Here is a 20,593-nt window from a genome sequence, read left to right as displayed (position 1 = left end):
TTTATTCAAGGTGACAAATTATTTCTTTTTTTTTTACTATTTATATTAAATATTTAAGCAATATATTATTTCCCCCCCCCCCGTTCAATTATTTCCTTATTTAAGTAAATAAAACTAATATTATTTTTACCATATAATACTCAATTTTTCTCTGTAAAAAAAATACATAACTATAAATATACTAAATTAAAAAGAGAAAATTTTATTTATTCGTAACTCAAGGCATGCTGCTGAGGGCTTGATAAAATACTTTATAAATTTTCAAACAGGAATACAGGAATAATCTAGATTTTTGGAAATGTTCTAAAATCATTTAGCTTATTATAATATCCTTTCTAAATTCCTAATCCAAATAAATAAATATTAAAAGTTTTGTCTGACCGGTTTTTCATATTTTCTTTCTTTTTTTCTTTATTTTTTTCATTCTTTCTTAGCTTACATTTATTTTATAAAAAAATCGAGATAAAGTTAATAGAGAAGGCATATTTTAGCGTTATCAGGAGTAAAAAAATGGAAGGTTTATACCTAAATCAGGTCTGGCAACCCTGGATGTAATTTAGAAATATTTAATAAGGATGGCTTTGGAAGAGATTCGCAACCAATTAATTCACAACTACGGATCACTCCCAATAATTAAGCCTTAGTAAGTAATATAATAACACATATTTGCCCCTTGGCGATAATATTCCCCGTAGTAACTATTTGCCCCTTTAATAAGCATATATAATAAATGATATTTTCCCCCTTGCTGATAATATTTTCTCGCTTATTAAGAATGATAATAAATAATATTTGCCTCTTTGACAATTATATTATCCACCTAGATGGATATTAATATAATAAATTATTATATGTTCCCTTAATGATAATACGTGCAATATTCCTAAAACAAATTATCCATTATTCGAGTAGTTATTTAACGAATAAAAATAACACAATTATCCAATCTTTTTTAACTGAAGGAAAAAAGTGACGATTTTTAAACAACTAAGTTTTATACAGGATAATATGTTTTAGGTACAGTATTAAAAAATCATTGGCAACAGTAAAAAAAATCTTAGTAATTAAAGAATGATCGGTTTTAGCTTTGAGGTGATGCCAGTAAGATAAAATTTTTAAAATGATTTCAGATTTTGTATATTGGTTAATGCATTATTTGTTTTTCGATATTGTATTACGATACTTTGAAAACTAGCTAATATGTTATGTAATAAAAAAATAATTCGCAAATCTTAAATGAAGGAAATGATGAATATTAATTATCACGGTTGTTAAAAGATACTTTTCAAATGGGTTTAAATTTTACAGATCTAAAAATGAATCTAAATACAGATATTTCGTCTAAAAAAAATCTTATCTAGATATCGTACTTACATATTATATTTGCATACAGATACGATTTATTACAAATGTTTTTAGGTATATATATAGAATTTTCCGCAAGATAAATTTTGTTTTAATTATATAAGATGTGCATAATGCCTAACTTATTATTCTATTGTTAAAATTTAAATCTTGAATTGAGCTAAAATAAAATATTGAATTTTTAAAGTTTTAACACATATACAAAATATATAATTAAATGATAAATAATAAATAATAATTGTTACATTAAATACAGAAAATATACAATTATGATAATTATTAGATTTTAATAATAAATCAAAATTTTATAATTAAGATGTGGTCATCCATTGCGTAAAATAAAATTTGTTTGGTTTGTTTATGTAATGAAATAAACTTAGTCATAATATCTAATAAATTTAATTATTATTTATAAAATATAAAAGTAAAATATATATGTATCTAAAAATTATCTAAGGTGGCAATGGCATAAGGTCTCCCTCTCTACCTTCCATTAGTGCGTTCCTATCCTCTCGCCTGTCTTGAGAGCCAATCATACACACTCACCATCTTTACCCCTTGTTTCTTCACACAAGTCTCTCTCCTCGCTCATAGGAAATCTAATTGACAACTCCGTTGCATACTTTAAATTGAGGAGCTAACCCGAAGACCATTTTCTACTCTCCTGCATTTCCGCAGCTAGCGGTTACAAATTTCTCAAGGGTTTCCCATCGATAAACCTTGACCACGTCTAAGCAATGATGAGTAACGTCACGCCATCGATCTTAGACTTAATTGTAATATGGTGATACCCTATCAGTATATCCTCTGTCAAACATCGGTCAAATCCAAAGGCCGTCACTTTTTGCACTGCAAGCGTTGTAGATGCAAATTAAAGAAACGATACTATTTACAGGGCCATGAAATCTGCTGGCATCCCGTGAATTCTCGAGCCTATCGGCCTATAATTCCGATGGTAAGCTGCCTGATGGTTCTACCATGATCCCTTGGAAGAAGGGGGGAATTCTTAACCTGGGATTTCTCATGCATCAATCCTCTTGCCTTTCCAATATAAATAGAGATGCTCTACTGGACTCCGAGACGAATAAACTGGCTAAATATTCGTCATCGCTACCTGCCAACTATAATCCTTATCATCATCACGACTCTATCATCGTTCGACTTTTATGCCTTGGCCTTTTTTAAAGAGCTGGGAAACCTTATCTCTGCTAGGACCGAAGATCCCAACGAAGGATTCTACCTACGTCAAAGGTTAGCCCTAAACATAATAAAGTGCAATCATCTCAACTTTATACTCTCAATGACCGAAACCCCCTGATTGAACATCCTGTACATAGGAAAAACTTAAGTTATTTTCCTCCCAATTATAATGTTGACGCTAAAAAGGAACTTGGATCTCAATCGATAAAAGACATTAAAAATTAATAACTTAATATAATTGTGATTTACTAATATTTCCCAATACATAAAAATTTGATATGGGTGTTAAGTGATCAAATGAAAGGTAATTAAAAAAAATTTGAATATTCACACAATTCTCATATATATATATATATTGTTTTATTGTAAACCAACAAAGGACTACTCGACCAACTTCGCCACAATAATTCAAAATGATTGACATCATATCGATGTTTGACATGTGTAATATATAATATTGTCATAAGATATTATATAAAACTAAATATATAATCTACGAATATACATTTAAACATTTGATTGATATTGGATATTATGATATTATATAAATTTCCATATATATAATGTAAAAATACACAATTACAACATATATAATATTAATTATCCCGTTAAGTAGGGTGGTCTAGGTCTCGGGATAAAAATTGAATAAAAATGAGAGTACTCACTCTTGGTTTTAAACGGTAATACTTGATCTGGAAGAGAGGAGGGGAGATTTATAAATTAGAATTTGAATTATCTATCAAATAAAAGCGAATATAAAAATGATTTGAAGACTGCAATAATTGTCTTCTTTCTTGGTCTTCCCTGGATAACATATTAGCAGCAAGGGTGAGAGGGGATTATAAATTTAAAATTTGGTATGGATATCATATGCTAAATCCAGGGATCCTAACCAAAAAGAATATCATTCATGTTAAGATGTAGTATAAAGTTCCGGTCCAGTTATTTACCTATAATTCTAAATCTTTATACTTTATATTAGTCACAAATTATAATAAAATTGTTTGAAATTTGATCGCGTAATTTAATAGATTATTGATTGGGTTACACATTATTAAAATAATTTGATTAAAAGGAAAATTTTTACTTACCACTTATGATATGGCCTACTTAGAGTGATGATTAATATTGATGCCTAAATATTTTTATTAAGCTTTTGCGCCCTAGCCAAATAATATGTCAGGATTCAAAAAAATTTATCCTAAGCTAGAATTCCTTAACCTGAGTAATTACATTCAAATTTTTTTTAAATTAGCTTATATTTGTTTTCCATATCGATATTTTTATGTAAATAAAAATATTCCTGATTCACTTATTAAGAGGGAAGAGTTGACTTCCTATTAGATAGATCTTATAATTAGCTCGAATAAAAATAAACAAATAACATTAAAAATAAATAAAGCAAGACGTGTTTAAAACGCATTTAAAAATGTATTATCGCGATTAATGTTTCTTATTATTTAAATTTTTATTTCTTAAAGGGATTTCTTTAAATACCGTAATGATCCTGGATAGCCTTGTTAAAAATTTCGACATACATTCCAATAGTTTACCTAAGCCGAAATATGTTGTTGCTTTTGGTAAAATTAGCAACTAATAAATTAGAAACTAGGCTAGCGTAAAGATTCGGGTAACAGAGATGACGCGTTGGTTAATAAAAAAATCTTTTTCTTTCCTAACTAAACTGCTAATAAAAGAACTTTTGATGATGCCCTTAGATCATATTTATTTTATTTTATTTATATATTAAAAAAAGAAATTAGATGTATTTTTATGAAGTTAAATTTTGTATTTATTATCACTAAGATATTCATGATCATTAATAAAATAAGATTAAACATTATTTTCTAAAAAAAAAAATTATTTATTTTTCCAACCAGAGCCAAACCATAATTTCTTATTTTAATAGGTAAATTATGAGCTAATTATTTAACATTTATCTTTTACTATCAAAATAAATAAATTTTCTACGTGTTTAAAAGTAAACATTGATTAATAGTAATCAAAATATAGTAAAACATATTTTACATTTTTTTATTAATGACCCGAAAATATTTCCTTACTTTACTTTTATTCACTATATTAAATAAAATGCGGAAAAACGCGAGAAGTTTATTTAGCTTTTATATATTAATTGGAATAATTCTTGCGATATATATTTTTCAAAGCGATGACGGTATTTTAAATCGTTCATCTAATCTGATGCGAGTCGTTTACGAAAAATTACACGAAAATTTGTACAACATTATCAAATTGATGCCAAGTCAAGTTTTGACTAGCAATGAAGATATGGAAAATAAAACATTTGATGAAATCAAGAAGGTATTACTATGGACATCATTATTTGATGATTCTACATGGGATAAAAATCTAGGAGCAGCCCAATTTAAGCATTGCAAATATTCATCGTGCGAACTTTTGAACGACAAAACTCAATTGTCAAATTCAGACGCACTATTATTCCATATAAGGGATATTGGTGAATTGCCATTTAATCATTCGTATAATCAAATATGGATATTTTATATGATGGTAAAAAAAAGTAATAATTTGATAAAAATGTAATTTAAATTAATTTGTATAAATTGAAATTTGATTGTGACTCAAAATTTTGGGCCAAATTAAGGAGTTTTCCGAATTATAGCGTGTTAATTTTTTTTTTAAATATGGATCGTTAATTGCTCAATAAATCGTTTAGTTCAACAAATATTTACAGTCATAATATATGACGTGTGCAAATTTTTAATTCCCCCCCCCCCCTTAGACATATATAAAGGGGAGGGGGGTTATTGTTTTTTTGTTTTATTCATTTATTTGTATTATAAAATTTATCATCTTTTAAAACAAGTGGTACTGTAAACATTCCTTACTAAATCGAACGCTTTCGCGTTTATCATTCCTTGATAATTGATAAAAATTGAACAACGCGTTCACGTTCAACTTTCACCTTCAAAAAAAAATGAACGCGTTCTAGTTCAAAAATTTAAATACCATTAAATTTTTGTAAATATATTAGCCAAATTTTTATAATACACGAAAAACTTTTATATATTAAAAAAATATATTTATATATTAAATAAAAAAATAATAGCAAAAATATTTTTAAAATAATAATGAATTTAATTTATGATAAATAAACGTTAAAAATTTACAATATATTTTTATTTGTATATGTAGTAAACTATATAATATATAAATACACTTAACCATTTTCAAAATTTATAAAAAAAAACATTTATTAAATCGTTATTAAATTCATGAAAATTTGTTTTTTATAAAAAATACTACTTTACGGAATTTTAAAAAAATATATAATTTAACAGTTCTAGAAATTTCAAGAAATTTAACAACCAACGACTTCATAATACAAAGTATAATAGTAGATATAATGGAAATATAATTAGTGCAAATACTTATATGAGGAAAAAGGGGGGGGGGGGGATTTTAAATAATTTAGGGAAGAAAAAGAAAATCTAGATTAATCGGGCTCCTCGGGGAATGAATCTATGAAGCATGTGAAATTAGATTTTATAATCTGAATTCCTATGCGTTGACGTAAGTAGACGCCTTCTTTTAGGTCTTTTGATTTTGTTCTTAAGGTTCTGTCAATCTTTTTAATTAGGCTAAGAGCCTGACTTCCAAGGGATGTTAAGGTTGTCGTGACAACTGGTACGAATTTATACTCATCTGGAATATCCAATATTTATTTGTATTAAAAGCTTCGGTGTATTTTAAAATGTCTTTATTGATGTTGGAGAGTGAGAGTGGGTCAACGCAGGAGAAATCCCACGCTAGAAATAGGTCATTCTCTCAAGGAATTTGTGTAATTCCATCGGGTCGTCTCCCATCCGTAAAGAGGCCTGAGGGTTCTAAAGTGGCAGGAAAGCCTGCGGATTGTAAAGCTCGTTTTATGAGAGCATTACATCTGTTATGCCGGATTGAGCGTCTACTGCTAAAAATGCATTGGAGGCAATGACGACCAGTTTGACTTACTGGCCTTTTGCACTTGGCGCACTTATATGAAACTGAGGCTGTTACATTTAAACGAATAGCTACAGCAAAACTGAATTCTTGATTTGAAAGTTCGAGATCAAGATTTTTAGAGGGGATGGCATCCAAATATTTATGTCCTGAACCTTGGTTGATAATAGGGCATGGTCTTCAGATCGCAGTGTCGAAAAGATGTAATCAACGGACCTTGCAATCATCGGATTATCCCAATCCTTTTGTGGTTGACATTCATCTCCGACTGAGGTTTGAAATATGACATAGCCTTTGTCAAGCAGTATATCTGGCAAGGTCAGGTGATCAGTTATTATTTTGGAGCTTGCCAATCTGGACGAGATGAAAATGTCATTTAATTATTAATATATTTCATTTCTAAAAATTGCAAAATATTCAGAGATATCCCAAGATCACTTATTCATTCCCATCATTTCCACTACCTTGACTACCTTTGGGAATCGTGCTCTTTCTTTCTTCAAGGAACTTGGATCGCTAATCCGCAAACTAACAGATGAACCTCGTGAAGGCTTCTTCTTAAGACAAAGACTCGCAATAGCAATTCACAGGGCCAATAACATCAGCTTCATTGGCAGCCTCATCTCACATGATGATTAGAATATATTTTATAATTTTAATCGCGTAATGAATAATTTTTATATAATAACTTTTCAATGTTCATTTTTATATTATTAAACATAAATATAATTTTATTAAAAAAAGAAAAAGATAATATAAATAAAAAATATATAACATATAATATGTTTATTTGTTGATAAATAAAATACTAACATTAAATATAAATTAAATAAATTATTATAATAAAAAAATAATTATTAATATATTTCATATAAAATTTAGTTATTTATAATATATATAAAATTATAATACTTAAAATTATGTTCAACTAGTGTTGTTAAACGGCTCTATTTGAGCCGATTATTAAAAACGGCTAAATCAATGCTTTATTCAGAAATATATTATGCACCTAAAGATTTTGCTCATAGTTGACACAAAGGTTTGGACATCTATTAGCGAAATCGAGGCTTAGACAATATTTTTCTGGCTAAAATATAGAGTTAGCCCTTTTTAAAAATCGGCTCAAATCGAGCTGTTTAACAACACTCTATTCAACTTTTAAAATATAAAAACCCTTGACAAAAGCAAATTTCAAATAATCACTCTAAAAATAGGATAAATTTATCAGTTTTCTGCAATTTCTTCAAATTCTATCAACGGGGTTCGAGGTTATGCATATCCAATGGACAAATGAATTAGAACTTTTTAACATATAAAAATATATTTTTTTATCATGCATCACAACAATTCGGAAACATGAAAACATCAACATTCAAAATTAATCTGAATTAAATATTGTAGAAACAATCGATTGGCTGCATCTCTCATTAAAACTGCAAAGTAGACCCTATTATTTTGCAGATTTGTTGTTGGAGTCACTGGAAACAGCTTTTCATCAGTGATCCAAAAGAAATGAACTAACCATTGAGGGTATTTTTGTAAAAGTTATTTGGTACGTACCAGACTGGTAAATCTTATTCACAGCGTTTAGATTCTGTTTTTGTTTCTTTTAAACCATTTCAGCTGAAGATTTTTGTGGAAAATCCGGTGCACTGAAGTTTGCGGACTCGATGAGTTGTTTTGTGGTTACCAGGTCAATCTTCTTGGCTCAATACAAGTGTTCTAAACAAAATCAACATCTTTTTGGTGATATTTGTAGTATGGGGATGATACAATTTCTATTTCTTCATTCTAAATCATTTGAATGTCATTCGTATCAAATAACTAGTCAGAATTCATATCATAATTATTCTGTACATAGGCGTAGCCAGGGTAGGGGAGGTGGGCTCAGAAATTATTTGCATTTTAATCTAATAAAAAAAAATCCTACTTAACACTCAACCACCCCTTTCGCTCCTAAAAAGATGTACATAACATATCACTATAAACAGACATTTAATCAAATTTTAAATTAATTTAATTTAAATTTACTTTTATTATGAACATAAAAATAAAGTTAATAATTTGAATATATTTAAAAAGATATATAAAAAAAAAATTTTAAGTAACTAGTTACTTCTGACAGTTACATTCCAAAAAATATAACAAATTACATATTATTATTTTTTACTTTAACAAAAAAAATTGAGATGTGACTAGACATTAATTTATGGTCACAATAACATGGCGTATTGATTATTCTTAATATATAGGAAAACGTATGCTCTATGAACAGAAAATATTATTTATTTTTACTCTTTTATTTATAAATATTATCAAATCTTTTTTAAAAAAATTTTTACTTATAATACAAAAAAAATATGATAGGAATCTCCTATTTTAACTTGTTCAAATTCTCCAAATATATCCTACCATCTAGACAAATATGATTATATCTTCAACTGGACCATTACTTATTTGCCCCAATCGGATATCTACAGACCATACTATGACACTCTGAAAATCGAATTTAAAAAAGTGGAATCCAATCATTCCAGCAATTATAAAATGTATTCTATGGGCAAAAAAGGTTTAGCTATAAGTATTATGAGCAACTGTCATGCACATAATAATCGACATAGTGAGTATATATTTTTTTATAAAGAGGTTCTTTTTATTTCTAATAATCCTTAATCTATATAAGATAACTTTATTAACAGCGCTCTATATATATAATGGAATTATTCCATTTAAATGACCTCTATTATTTAAATTAAATACAATCACTTTCATATTCAAATAATATTTTAATAAATAGTATCTTTATGATAATTAGTAACAATATATGAAACCCGATAATCTCTATAAAATATTACATTAAACACGATGACCTCTCTATAAAATTTAACAGGGTCTTCCTTTCTTTTATTATTTATAATTTTATATCACCGGCTGATTCATTCACTTGTGATACTATTTGATCTATGTTAGTATGGAGGTAAGGTAAGACAACATGTTTATTATTAGCTTAAATAAAATGAATTCATATTTGTTTTTTTAAGTGCAATGAGGCCAGCCCCAAAAATTATGGGTGGGGATGATATAGGTGGGGATGCTTTGGTGTAGGCATAGTTTTTCCTTCTCACTCGATCCATCCGCAGATCTGAACTAAGAATGTTCAGTTAAGGTCTATGAGATTGGACGTTTTCCGTTGAGGCCTCCATATTATTCCTTGCGGGTGGAATTAATTGCTCATGATATTTCCCTTTCTGAAAAGTCGATAAGTATGAATGTAATGCATAGGAAAAATTTTGATGGAATCTTAAGTAGAAAGTATTATTATCAAAGGGAGATAGCAAAAAAAAAAGGTTATAGGTTGCAATTATCAACACTCTTTTGATGTTTTGGCTGCATTATAAGCGTAAGTAAATAAACTTGGGGGTTAAGTTAAAACTAGGTTTATAGTTGTTGGCAACTGATTTCATACATAGTGAGATATTTAAATATTTATTTCTAGGGGTGTTTACTTTAATGTTTTGATGAATAATATACAAGGCACCATGGGCGTACGCAGGAATTTGGTGTGAGGGAGGGGAGGGGGGGATAATTAAAATTTTTAAAAATGAAATTAATGTTATTTAAAAATATCAAGCATAAATTTATTAGGACTAATAACTATTTCTAATACACAAATTTAAATTAATATGAATTATAAAAAATTAAATATATAAACCGGTATATAAAAATAAATTTGAATTAAAAAATATTAAACGGATATAACCGGTGGCATATAAATACTTTAAATAAATCTGATTTATAAAATATTAAGTGGATATAACCAGGATATGAATGACTATAAAATAAATAACCCATAATAAAAATTTAAATTTTTTTGAGCCTTTAAAATTTATATATAAAATATAAAAAATTTAAATGTTGGAAATATGAATAATTATATTTTTTTTGTAAAAGAAAAATATATAAGACATTAAAAAATGATTGCACAAAAAATATTATAGAAACATTATATTTTTATAATATAAAATCCAATCTTCGTTGGAATTGAGATAATATTCAAACAATCTACTTTCAGAAGTTGTAATTCTTAAGTACGTTTTTAATCTTCTTAAAGAAGAGAATGTTATTTCATTAGTTGCAGTACTAATGGGAAGAGTTGCTAATATATATAATAATTTCAATATATTGGGAAAATAATCTAAAAGATGTTTGAAATGATGCAAAGCATCCATAGCATTTTTTGGGACTATATCAACCATAGTTAATCTTTTATACCATAGTTGGCATTCAGCTAATAAAGCATCATGAGATACATTAACTCTTCATGATAAAAATCTGATAAATATTTTATTTATTTTTTATCACCATCTGAAAAAGGTTCAAAGGGCTTTTGCGGAAGTAATATCTGCAGATTGGTAAGCTTAAATAGATTTCTACCAGCATATCGTGGTCCAAACAGGACACATATCTTGCAATAAGCTCCACCATCTTGGCTGGAGTATACTAGCCATAACCATCTAGTAAAATAGCTATTTTGAAATTTTAACTTTCGATTAGCACATAAAGTTTTGTGATATTGCAAATTGAGGGGTGGAATATAAATCTATTATTAAATAAAATATTTATCATAGGTATCTTTTATATATACCTTTTTAAGACGTATATGTCTTTCTTCTAGGCTAATATTATCTTTATCTAAAAAATGTGCTATATCATATGGATGATCATTGTACTCTAGTTTTTATAATGATTTTAGTTTTAAGTTTATGTCTAAATATTGAGATGTAAATTAAAATTATTTTTAAGAAGATTATTGCTGCACATTGTTGCAATCTCATTCTTTTACTAAATTAAATACTAAAATTATTATTTATTAAATAATACCAGCTAAGTTATTATAAAACTGCCCAAATGTATTTTTAGAATAACTAACCTTTAGATGGCTCTATATCCTGACTCTCAATTATTCTTTCAACAATTCTTTCATTATTTGCTATTATGGGAGGGGTTTTAATTGCTAAAAATATTTTAAAATATAAATTATATTAAATTATTATACTATACTTTTTTGCTTTATGGTATGATTTTCACTATCTTCAGTGTTTTTTTAAAAAAAAGTCTAATATCCATGACTAGAAATTTGAAAATGGTGAAAAAATATAATACCGGGAAATTTAAAAATAATAGATAAATATTACGCCAAGGAAAACTTGAAAATGAAATTAATTGATAAAATAAATTAGAAATGAAAAAGGTAATAATATAAAAATTTAAAAAGAACAAGATAGGAATAAATATAATAAAATATAAATGAATATAAACAATAATATTTTTGAAAAATATATCCGGCATCTGCATTTTTTAACTTTGAAGGGGAAGGGGGGGAAGGGGGGTTGTCCCCCTACCCCCCCCCCCCTGCTTACCAATGCAAAGCACCTAACATTTTTTATATAATATTATTTTAAAAACAATAAACGCCTTTTAGCGATACAAATATTCGAATATTATAGTTTTCTAGTTCTAATTATTTTGAATATAATCACATTTAAGGATTATAAAAAATTTATTATTAGATTAAATGAAACATAATTATTGTTATATATCATTTTATTAATAATTATATTTACATCCAGTAATTTAATTTTTAACGATTTGTTTAAATTATAAGAAAAAGAAATCAGAACTTCTTTCTTTCTTTCTTTCTTTCTTTCTTTCTTTCTTTCTTTCTTTCTTTCTTTCTTTCTTTCTTTCTTTCTTTCTTTCTTTCTTTCTTTCTTTCTTTCTTTCTTTCTTTCTTTCTTTCTTTATTTCTTTCTTTCTTTCTTTCTTTCTTTCTTACTTTCTTTAGTTGAGTATATAAATAACTTATTAACTGCGGCATTTTCAGTTTAATCAAACCTATATCAAGGGATAGATCTAACTATTCAAGGTCAGCGAGACGGTTCACTCGGTTTGGGTAGAACCGTGGCTACTTAGTCTTCTAGTTGACTATTTGCAATTGTTTTTCATTGAATCTCTCATTATAATTTGATATTTGTGATTGTATAAGATTATATTTCTTTGTATATAAACAAAGCTTAACAATTAATTTACTAACTGTCAATGTACGATCCACAATTTTTATTGAACTAAAAAAAAGTAAATTTCGAAAAAAATCCGTCTAAAATATAAAAAAAAAAGGCTCAGTCAAAAATGAAAATAGCCTAATTAAACATATGATAATCTCTTTTTTCCTATATATTGTCTTCATATAATATATGGTGGTCTTGGGTTAGGTCTGTGCCGGAAGGTAACATTATATATTAGCAAACTAAATATAAATCATTAATTAACTTCTATTCCTTCCCTATGAGAGTAAAAAAATTTAGACAAAATAAAGTAGTGAAATAGATTATCGTGTAAGATGTTAGAATCTATCTAACAATATAATCTTTATAAAGATGATATTATTATTATAATATAAATACATTTATTTCTACCAGACCAAGGGACTTTTAATAAGTGCGCGATAATAAATTTTTACTCTAAATTCACCTAAATGTTTTCTAATATAATTATGATTGGTTTTCAAAAATAAAATAGAAAAGTTATATTCTTTATTTTAGGGACTGTTAAGCGCCTGCTTTGTTTTTTTCTTTTGACTCCAATAATTGTTGGATCGAAGTTAGCATCTCTTTATTATTATATTGATATTTGCTAATTAAATGAAAATTTTCATTTTTTTATTACATAATATTATTCTTCCCTATTTATTTTAATTCTGATTCAAAACCAAAATAAAAAATTCGTTCAAAACCAAAATCTGATTAGGTCTTTACATTGTGGTCCATTTGGTAAATAAATTCGTTCGGTTTAATTTTTGAAAATTGGTTCCATGGGGGCAAAACGGACCCAACTACGACCTTCACTAACTATACCTAAATTTTAAAATTATGACAGATAAGCTTCTGAGGGGGGGGGGAGGCTTTCAAATTTAGTTAGCAATAACGGAAGTTATAACTATTTTAATCCGAGTTAAATGTAAAGATGTTTTATTATATAAATAATATTAATTTCTTTTTATGAAATGCGATTAATACTTCTTACTTTTTTTTTATATACAAAAAAGGTTAATTATTTATCTTTTTTAATTTTATAAGAGTATAAATATACTCAATTTTAACAAAAAAAAAATAATATTTTTCAGAATATATCGAAGAAATCCGAAATCACATTTCCTCAATCCAAGATAAAAGTAATAATTATCACATCTTTATTTTAATGATACATATTCATACTAGAGTCCAGCGTAGTAGAGTTGTTAAACGGCTCGATTTGGGCCGATTTTTAAAAAGGGCTAACTCAATATTATACCCAGAAAAATATTAGGCAAGAGTCTGAAGATATGGTTCATAGATAGCACAAATGTTTGGACATCTATTTATGAAATCTTAAAGTTTGGGCAATATTTTTCTGGATAAAAATAACGAGTTAGCCAGCGGGACCGTTTCGTGGCCCATCACTAATAGAATTTCGATTAGGCATATGGCTCACAATATATTAACGTTACATTTTTTTTTATTCTTTCTTTTTTTTTGCCTTCATTATATATCAAAATAAAAAAAAATTTTTAAAACAGTGTATCAATTTTTTTTCCTCCTCTCCTCCCACAAAATTCTCGTTAACCCCATGCCTCATGCCAGCCCTATGTATGTATAAATGATACACTGAAAAAAATCAGCTTTTAGAAACAGTTCGGGGCTCTGAAAATAATGGCCCAACTTAGGTAAACTCGGGTATAAAAACCTTTTAAAATAACTTCCCTTATCTTTCTTTTCTTATCTTTTTTTGAAAGAAAAAGTGAATTGTGTATCGTTGGTATGTACATAGTTTACGAGCGAAAACCCGTATTGTATTATTTTCAATAAATAGACGACAAAAACTTATTGTACTCAGTGCTGGACTGCCAAAATTTTAACGACCTATTCTATACAGAAATAAACTTTGCCAAAATGAGTCACTTATAGGTTTATAGGTTACTCAATTGCCTTATGCCTTTGGGTACCTTCTTTAGTCAAAACTTGTTTTTTAAAGCTCGATGGCTATTTTTTCTGCAAATAAAAAGCCTAAAATTAATTCGGCTTTATTAACCTGAAATCCAGCCAGCTTCGGCATTCCTAAAGTAAATCGTATTTTAATTTTTTTTTTTAACCCTTTCAATAATTTTAGGGAATGCATTTATCTTTTGACTGTTTATTTTGATTCTTATTTTTTAAAAAATAGGTTTTCCTCAGTCTTTAATATCCCAATGTCCATATGCAAAAGAATTACTGTAATTTTCTCTTTATTTAATATTGATTCTCTTTAGCCTATAAAATATTAATTTATTAATACTATTTATTTTTTCAACCTTCTAAAAGGGACAAATTTAGTATTGTTTAAAATATATATTAAATATTTAAAAAGAGTTAGAAAACGAAAAATACCAAAATCAATTTATTCCCCCTACTCCATAAACCATCTCTTCCTTAGAAAAATGCTCTCTCTAGTCGATATCCAGTATAATAATTTAAAAAAATCAAATAACCTTAAACCTTTCGATGTACACTATTCAAAAATCGATCATATGATTCTGCATAAAACTATTTTTCGCCTTAACTTGCCCTGAGTATAAAAGAAAATTTTTTTAAAAAAAATACTATCACGAGTAAGCGATGCAAAAAATCTCCCCTTGTGCATTACAATTAATGTCAACTGCGCCACAAATTAAAATTATAAAAGCAACTACGTATATAAATGATGCGCTGAAAATATTTTAATTTATAAAGACAAAGTGTTAAGGTATCGTATAAAATACAGCACTGGGAATTATGCGAAGTTACTTTAGTAATTTTTAAATTTAACCCAACTTAGTGGAATACGATTTAAAACTTTAGATATATATATAAATTATCGTTTAAATTTAGTAGATAAGGGATTTATTATTTATTTGTCAAAATTATAGTTGATACATTTGAATCCTATCATTGAAAATACTTCATATTTCCTCATATTTCTTTCCTTTAAAAAAAATTAATTGTTAACCCCCCTCCCCCATTTGCCCTGATAATGTTCATAACTCATATGCCCTTGTAAGCGATGTCCTAGCTATCAGCTACACGAGCTCTTTTTTCACTGACAGTTGAGGAATTCGAGAAATGGCAATAATCAATAAACCATCCTCATTCATCTCTATTTTAAATATATATCTTTCAATCTTTTATCTATTAATTTTTATATGGAAAGACAACGGACGAGCTCCAACTCTAGAAGTGCATGGCAAATGTTCAAGTAACGGATCTCTGATCTGTGATTATGTCGGGCCTATGAAGGAAGTTTGCTTGAGGAAGTTTATCTCTAGCTATAAATTCTATTTGGCGTTCGAAAATGCTAATTGCGCACATTACATAACCGAGAAAATGTTTCGGGCGCTCTACGCGGGTGCGGTACCCGTAGTGTTTGGAGCTCGATACTCTGAATATTCCAGGATAGCTCCCCCATTTTCTTTTATTTACGTTGCCTCGCCTCTGGCCATGAAAATGAACGGAGATTTTGGTAATAATATTATATTCAACATATTATATTACACACCATATCATAATTATTTGCAGAGAAATCATGACTACCTGAGATTATTCTGGGTTATTATGGGGTCTCTTTAAAAATACATATTTTTTTACGTCTTTTCAAGCACGTTTTGGTCAAACTAATAGGGAATCAATCATCTCAAAATGATCCATCGATATTTTGAATAAATCAGGATATCACCTCCATTTTCTATTATTTGTATGGTCTGGCCCTTGGCAATAACAACGGACTGAGTGATTGATTGTTTTAAATTTATATTATACAAATACCGTAATGTAATTTTTAAAGGGATCGTAGCTATCTGTCATCATTTTGAGGTTTTTAGGGGTCTCCTTAAAAATAAATATTATTTACGTTTTTCTTTAAGCATGTTTGGCTTAAAATGTTTATTATTTTGTTTCTATTTTTTTTTATCCTTTAAAAGAATCGGATTAGTCTTGTTAAAAAGACCAATTTGTGTCGAATTTTAGTAAGCTAGATAGTAGAAAGATTTGGACATCTATTTTCTAAATCCTGATGTTTGTGTATTATTTTGGCTAAAGTCTTATTGAGGTCTTTTGTAAAAATCGCCGAAATCGGGCTTTACAAACACTAAAATAGGGTATATTGCAAAATATTAGATATTTTTTTTCCTATCTATACTACCAGGGAATCAATCGCAAAAGGACTCATCCACACGAAATGTTAGTCAAGAGATACCAAAAAACCATCCTTATTTTCATTCCAACAATATGGAAGAGCTAGCGAAATACCTGTTAGAATTAGACTCCAATGCCACGCTTTACAGTGAGTATCACACTTGGAGAAAAGAGTATGTTATCTTACCGAGACTACATGATGAATATCTATGCCAAATTTGTCAACATTTGCATCTCAAGGACATTCCCAAAAAATCTTATAAAATATCGGAGTGGTGGAATAGAGAAAGAGATTGTAACCCACATTGATATCGAAATTAAAATTCCTCCCTTTACAAAGGCCTCGCTCCTCACTCTATTTTGTTTAAAGATCAAATTTATTTATTTTCATAATAATATAAATGGATATTATAAGATAAAATTATATAAATAGTATCAAAAGTTAAATATTTTGATTTTATTAAGTAAAATATCATAATGTAACATTATAATAAAAAAAATAATAATATCTACTATATATAAACAAAAACATATAAATATCTTACGTTTAAAATATCACGAGCAAACTATTTTTTTTAGTTGAGTTCTCAAAAAAAAATGGATCATAATATTTGATATTAATTACATTTTTTTTTTCGCTTTAGAAAGAAAAATTCTATTGGTTCTTCAGTAAATGTCTTTATTTTTGAGCATAAAAGATTATTTAGAAATAGTTACTGTTCAATTTTCGCTCTATTTAGAATTAAAGCAAAAATTAAGAACAATTAGGATACCTCAAAAAAGGGGCTAACTGTTCGATGGCTATTAAGTCTCTTTCTTTACAAACCAAAAGAGGGGGCCTTAGTTCAAAATTTGTTTAGCAAATTGTTATTGATAGTAGTGGAATTAAGAACAGTTGGAAGATCTACATATAAGAACTTCTGAGTTAAGAGAATGAATGGGATAATGAAGTCAGTTTCGCAAGGGTGGAAGGTTCTGAATGTAGATTTGGCAAGGACGAAAAAAAATGGGGGGAGGGGGGAAGCAGCTGTAATAACATAAATATTTAAGGGGTTCTAAAGACTTGGAGATTGAATGGCTAACGAATTTATGCAATCTAATTGTCATAAAAGGAACTATTCCAGCGTTGGCGAATAAGTGTAATTATTCCAGAATACAAAGGGAAAGACGATTTTAATTGCAATAGAGCCTATTAAAACTCTTAGAATATGCCATAAAGGTATTTGAGAAGTTGTTAGAGAGGCGGATAAGAGAACAAAATATTTGGTTTTTTTCAATCAGGGAATGGCAGAGGTTTATCTTGTTTGAGTTCGATTTTATTAAATTTTTTTCTTACAATTTGTTAAACTTGCATACCTTGCATATTTAAAATATAAAATTTTGTTTTTAACTAAAATGTAAATATTAATACAATAATAAATAAGATGAATTTATTTTGTATCTAAATTCTCCGAAAAAACTTCAAATTTTTTTAAAATCATTATTAAATAAATTGTTTAATGAGTAAGAAGATTATTTATTTGTTAGGAATATTTCTCAGATACCTTTTATTTCAAAATAAAAACTATTTTTAATTGTTCATCAAATCTAGTATCAGATGTTAACATAAAATTGCACGAAAATTCATATTATTATTCCACCTCATACAATATATTCGAATGATACCAAGTCTCTAACCATACATAACTTATCAAATTTGGGCTCTAAAAATCAAACATATATCTCTTCTCTAATCAGTAAATAATTCACGCATTCTTTTTTATATTTTCATATTAAATAAAATTCTTCGATGAATAAAAGTATTTTAGTTTTAAAAAAATATTTTTATTTAATAATTGGAATATTTCTTACGACATCTTTTTATCAAAATAAAAATATTTTTAATCGTTCGTCAAATCTAATACGAGATGTCAACAAAAAATTACAAGAAAATTCATATTATTATTCCACCTATTACAATATTGCCAAATTGATACCAAATCGAACCATATATAACTTATCAAAATATCGGGCTCACAAGAACATATCTCTAATAACGAATATAACATTTGATAAAACGAAGAATATATTACTATGGACACCGTATTTTTATGATAAAACATGGTCAATTAAGGATCTAAGACAAAACCCATTTAAAAATTGTAAATATTCTTCATGCGCGATCTCAACCGATAAAAGTCAATTGTCAATTTCGGATGCTCTATTATTCCATTTAAGGGATATGGAATTTCGTGAATTGCCATTTAATCATTCGTATAATCAAATATGGATTTTTTTTATGATTGTAAGAGAAAAAAAAATGTTACATATACTTAATTTTATGTAGTGTTTGTTAAAAAGTGCGATTTGGGTTTGATTTTTAAAAACGGCCCTATTAAGATTTTAGCCAAAATAATATTATGTCAGCTTCGAGATATGGCAAATAAATGATCCACACCTTTCTGTCATCTATGAGCATAATTTCCAGACTTATACATAATATTATTTTGGCTAAAATCTTTATCGGGGTTTTTAACAACACTAATTTTATGATTAAGAGACCTTTGGGATTTGCATTCGTTTTAATACAAATAAAGTATTAATTAAAATGGACTAAAGTTCCTTGGACCAAGAATCTGCATGTCCTCTAATTTTATAAATGTCATATAATCATATTAATTTATGTAAGAAGATTTGTCGGATTTAAAAAAAATATGGTTTAAATTAAAGGTTTGTGCCGGGCAGGGCTAGGTAAAATCTTGAAAAATTTATTTGGGCCAGAGCGAGCAAAAAAGTTATTGGGTTGGATGATCATTGATGAATTCTGATATTTGATAAAAGTGATAATCCATGAAGTTTAGCGTTTCCAATTTAAGTACTCCCCAATATTATAAATAGTTGTTTATTTTGTAACTATACATATATTTTGGGTTAGTTATATTCAAAAAATCTGGCGCGGGCCGGATAATTATAGTTAAAAAAAATGGAAACGAGCCTGGTCAAATTTGGCTTGGCCGGGCAGAAACCAAATAGCAGCAGGGCCGGGCCTGAAAATCTTGCCATTTGAAAACCTCTAGTTTAAACTTTCTCAAAATTTATTTATTGAGATTTTTTTTTTTAAACTTGATACTTTATTTTAAAATAGGATGTATGCACTATTGAATTAAAAATATTTTTTAAAAAAACAAATGAGGATATAAAATTAAATTTAAAAAATATATATTTATATTTAAGTGGAGCACTCTAAACCCTACATTCATCGTTAACGCGAATTCGAGGCGAAATAATCAAAAATTATATCATATTTTGTAAATTTCTCCGAAAATTAGCGTTAACTGTGAACGCACCACAAACACTAAAAAGCTGTATGACTAACTATTATCGTAAAGTCATTGGATCGTAAATTTTTCTCACTTTTCTGATAGGTCTTATTATACTAGCTTGTAATATTTTTCTGTTGTTAAAAAATTGCTTGGGCGATATATTAAACAAATGTATAAATAGAAAAGGAGTCCCTTCCCTAAATATCTACACGAATTAATTTCATTTATACACCATTTTTTTTAGACAGCGTTTAAATTTTATTAAACATTCTTTTTTAAATAGAAGTTAATAGTACATTTCCCAACTTCCCTAACTAAGTAACCTGTCAGAAAAAATAATTAACCTAAAAATATTTTTTTCAGCTTGGGATCGAGGCAAAAGCCTACAGATGTCTGAAGTTCTAATCTTTATTTTTGCTTTGAGTCCATCACTCCCATATTTATAACCTAGTAGACCTTTAAAATGTTTATATGGTTATGGTAAAATAATAATCGTTACATTTT

The 20,593-nt window shown here is 27.7% G+C and overlaps 1 protein-coding gene across 1 annotated transcript; it reads left to right on the top strand.

The window, feature by feature from the left end:
* The first annotated feature begins 2,425 nt into the window (after nt 1–2,425).
* On the top strand, nt 2,426–17,131 carry LOC135928816 (4-galactosyl-N-acetylglucosaminide 3-alpha-L-fucosyltransferase 9-like). The gene is made up of 6 exons (XM_065465281.1): nt 2,426–2,616; nt 4,734–5,097; nt 8,914–9,127; nt 13,730–13,777; nt 15,808–16,116; nt 16,798–17,131. The coding sequence occupies exons 1-6, from the start codon at nt 2,426–2,428 to the stop codon at nt 17,094–17,096; spliced, it is 1,425 nt and encodes a 474-aa protein (XP_065321353.1). The 3' UTR covers nt 17,097–17,131.
* The last annotated feature ends 3,462 nt before the right edge of the window (nt 17,132–20,593 follow it).

Source organism: Gordionus sp. m RMFG-2023, chromosome 4 (genome assembly GCF_954871325.1).
Source record: "Gordionus sp. m RMFG-2023 chromosome 4, tfGorSpeb1-WG-v2, whole genome shotgun sequence".
Lineage (NCBI taxonomy): Eukaryota > Metazoa > Nematomorpha > Gordioida > Chordodea > Parachordodidae > Gordionus > Gordionus sp. m RMFG-2023.
The sequence above is the reverse complement of the archived record's forward strand: the minus strand, read 5'-3'. Positions and strand labels throughout refer to the sequence as shown.

What these genes read in the sequence shown, in the direction of transcription:
- LOC135928816 (XM_065465281.1), top strand. Translation starts at nt 2,426, where the DNA reads ATGCTCTACTGGACTCCGAGACGAATAAACTGGCTAAATATTCGTCAT. An exon ending in GGATTCTACCTACGTCAAAG is followed by an intron (nt 2,617 to 4,733) that starts GTTAGCCCTAAA and finishes TATTTTTCAAAG; the next exon opens with CGATGACGGTATTTTAAATC. An exon ending in TTCCTCAATCCAAGATAAAA is followed by an intron (nt 13,778 to 15,807) that starts GTAATAATTATC and finishes TTATATGGAAAG; the next exon opens with ACAACGGACGAGCTCCAACT.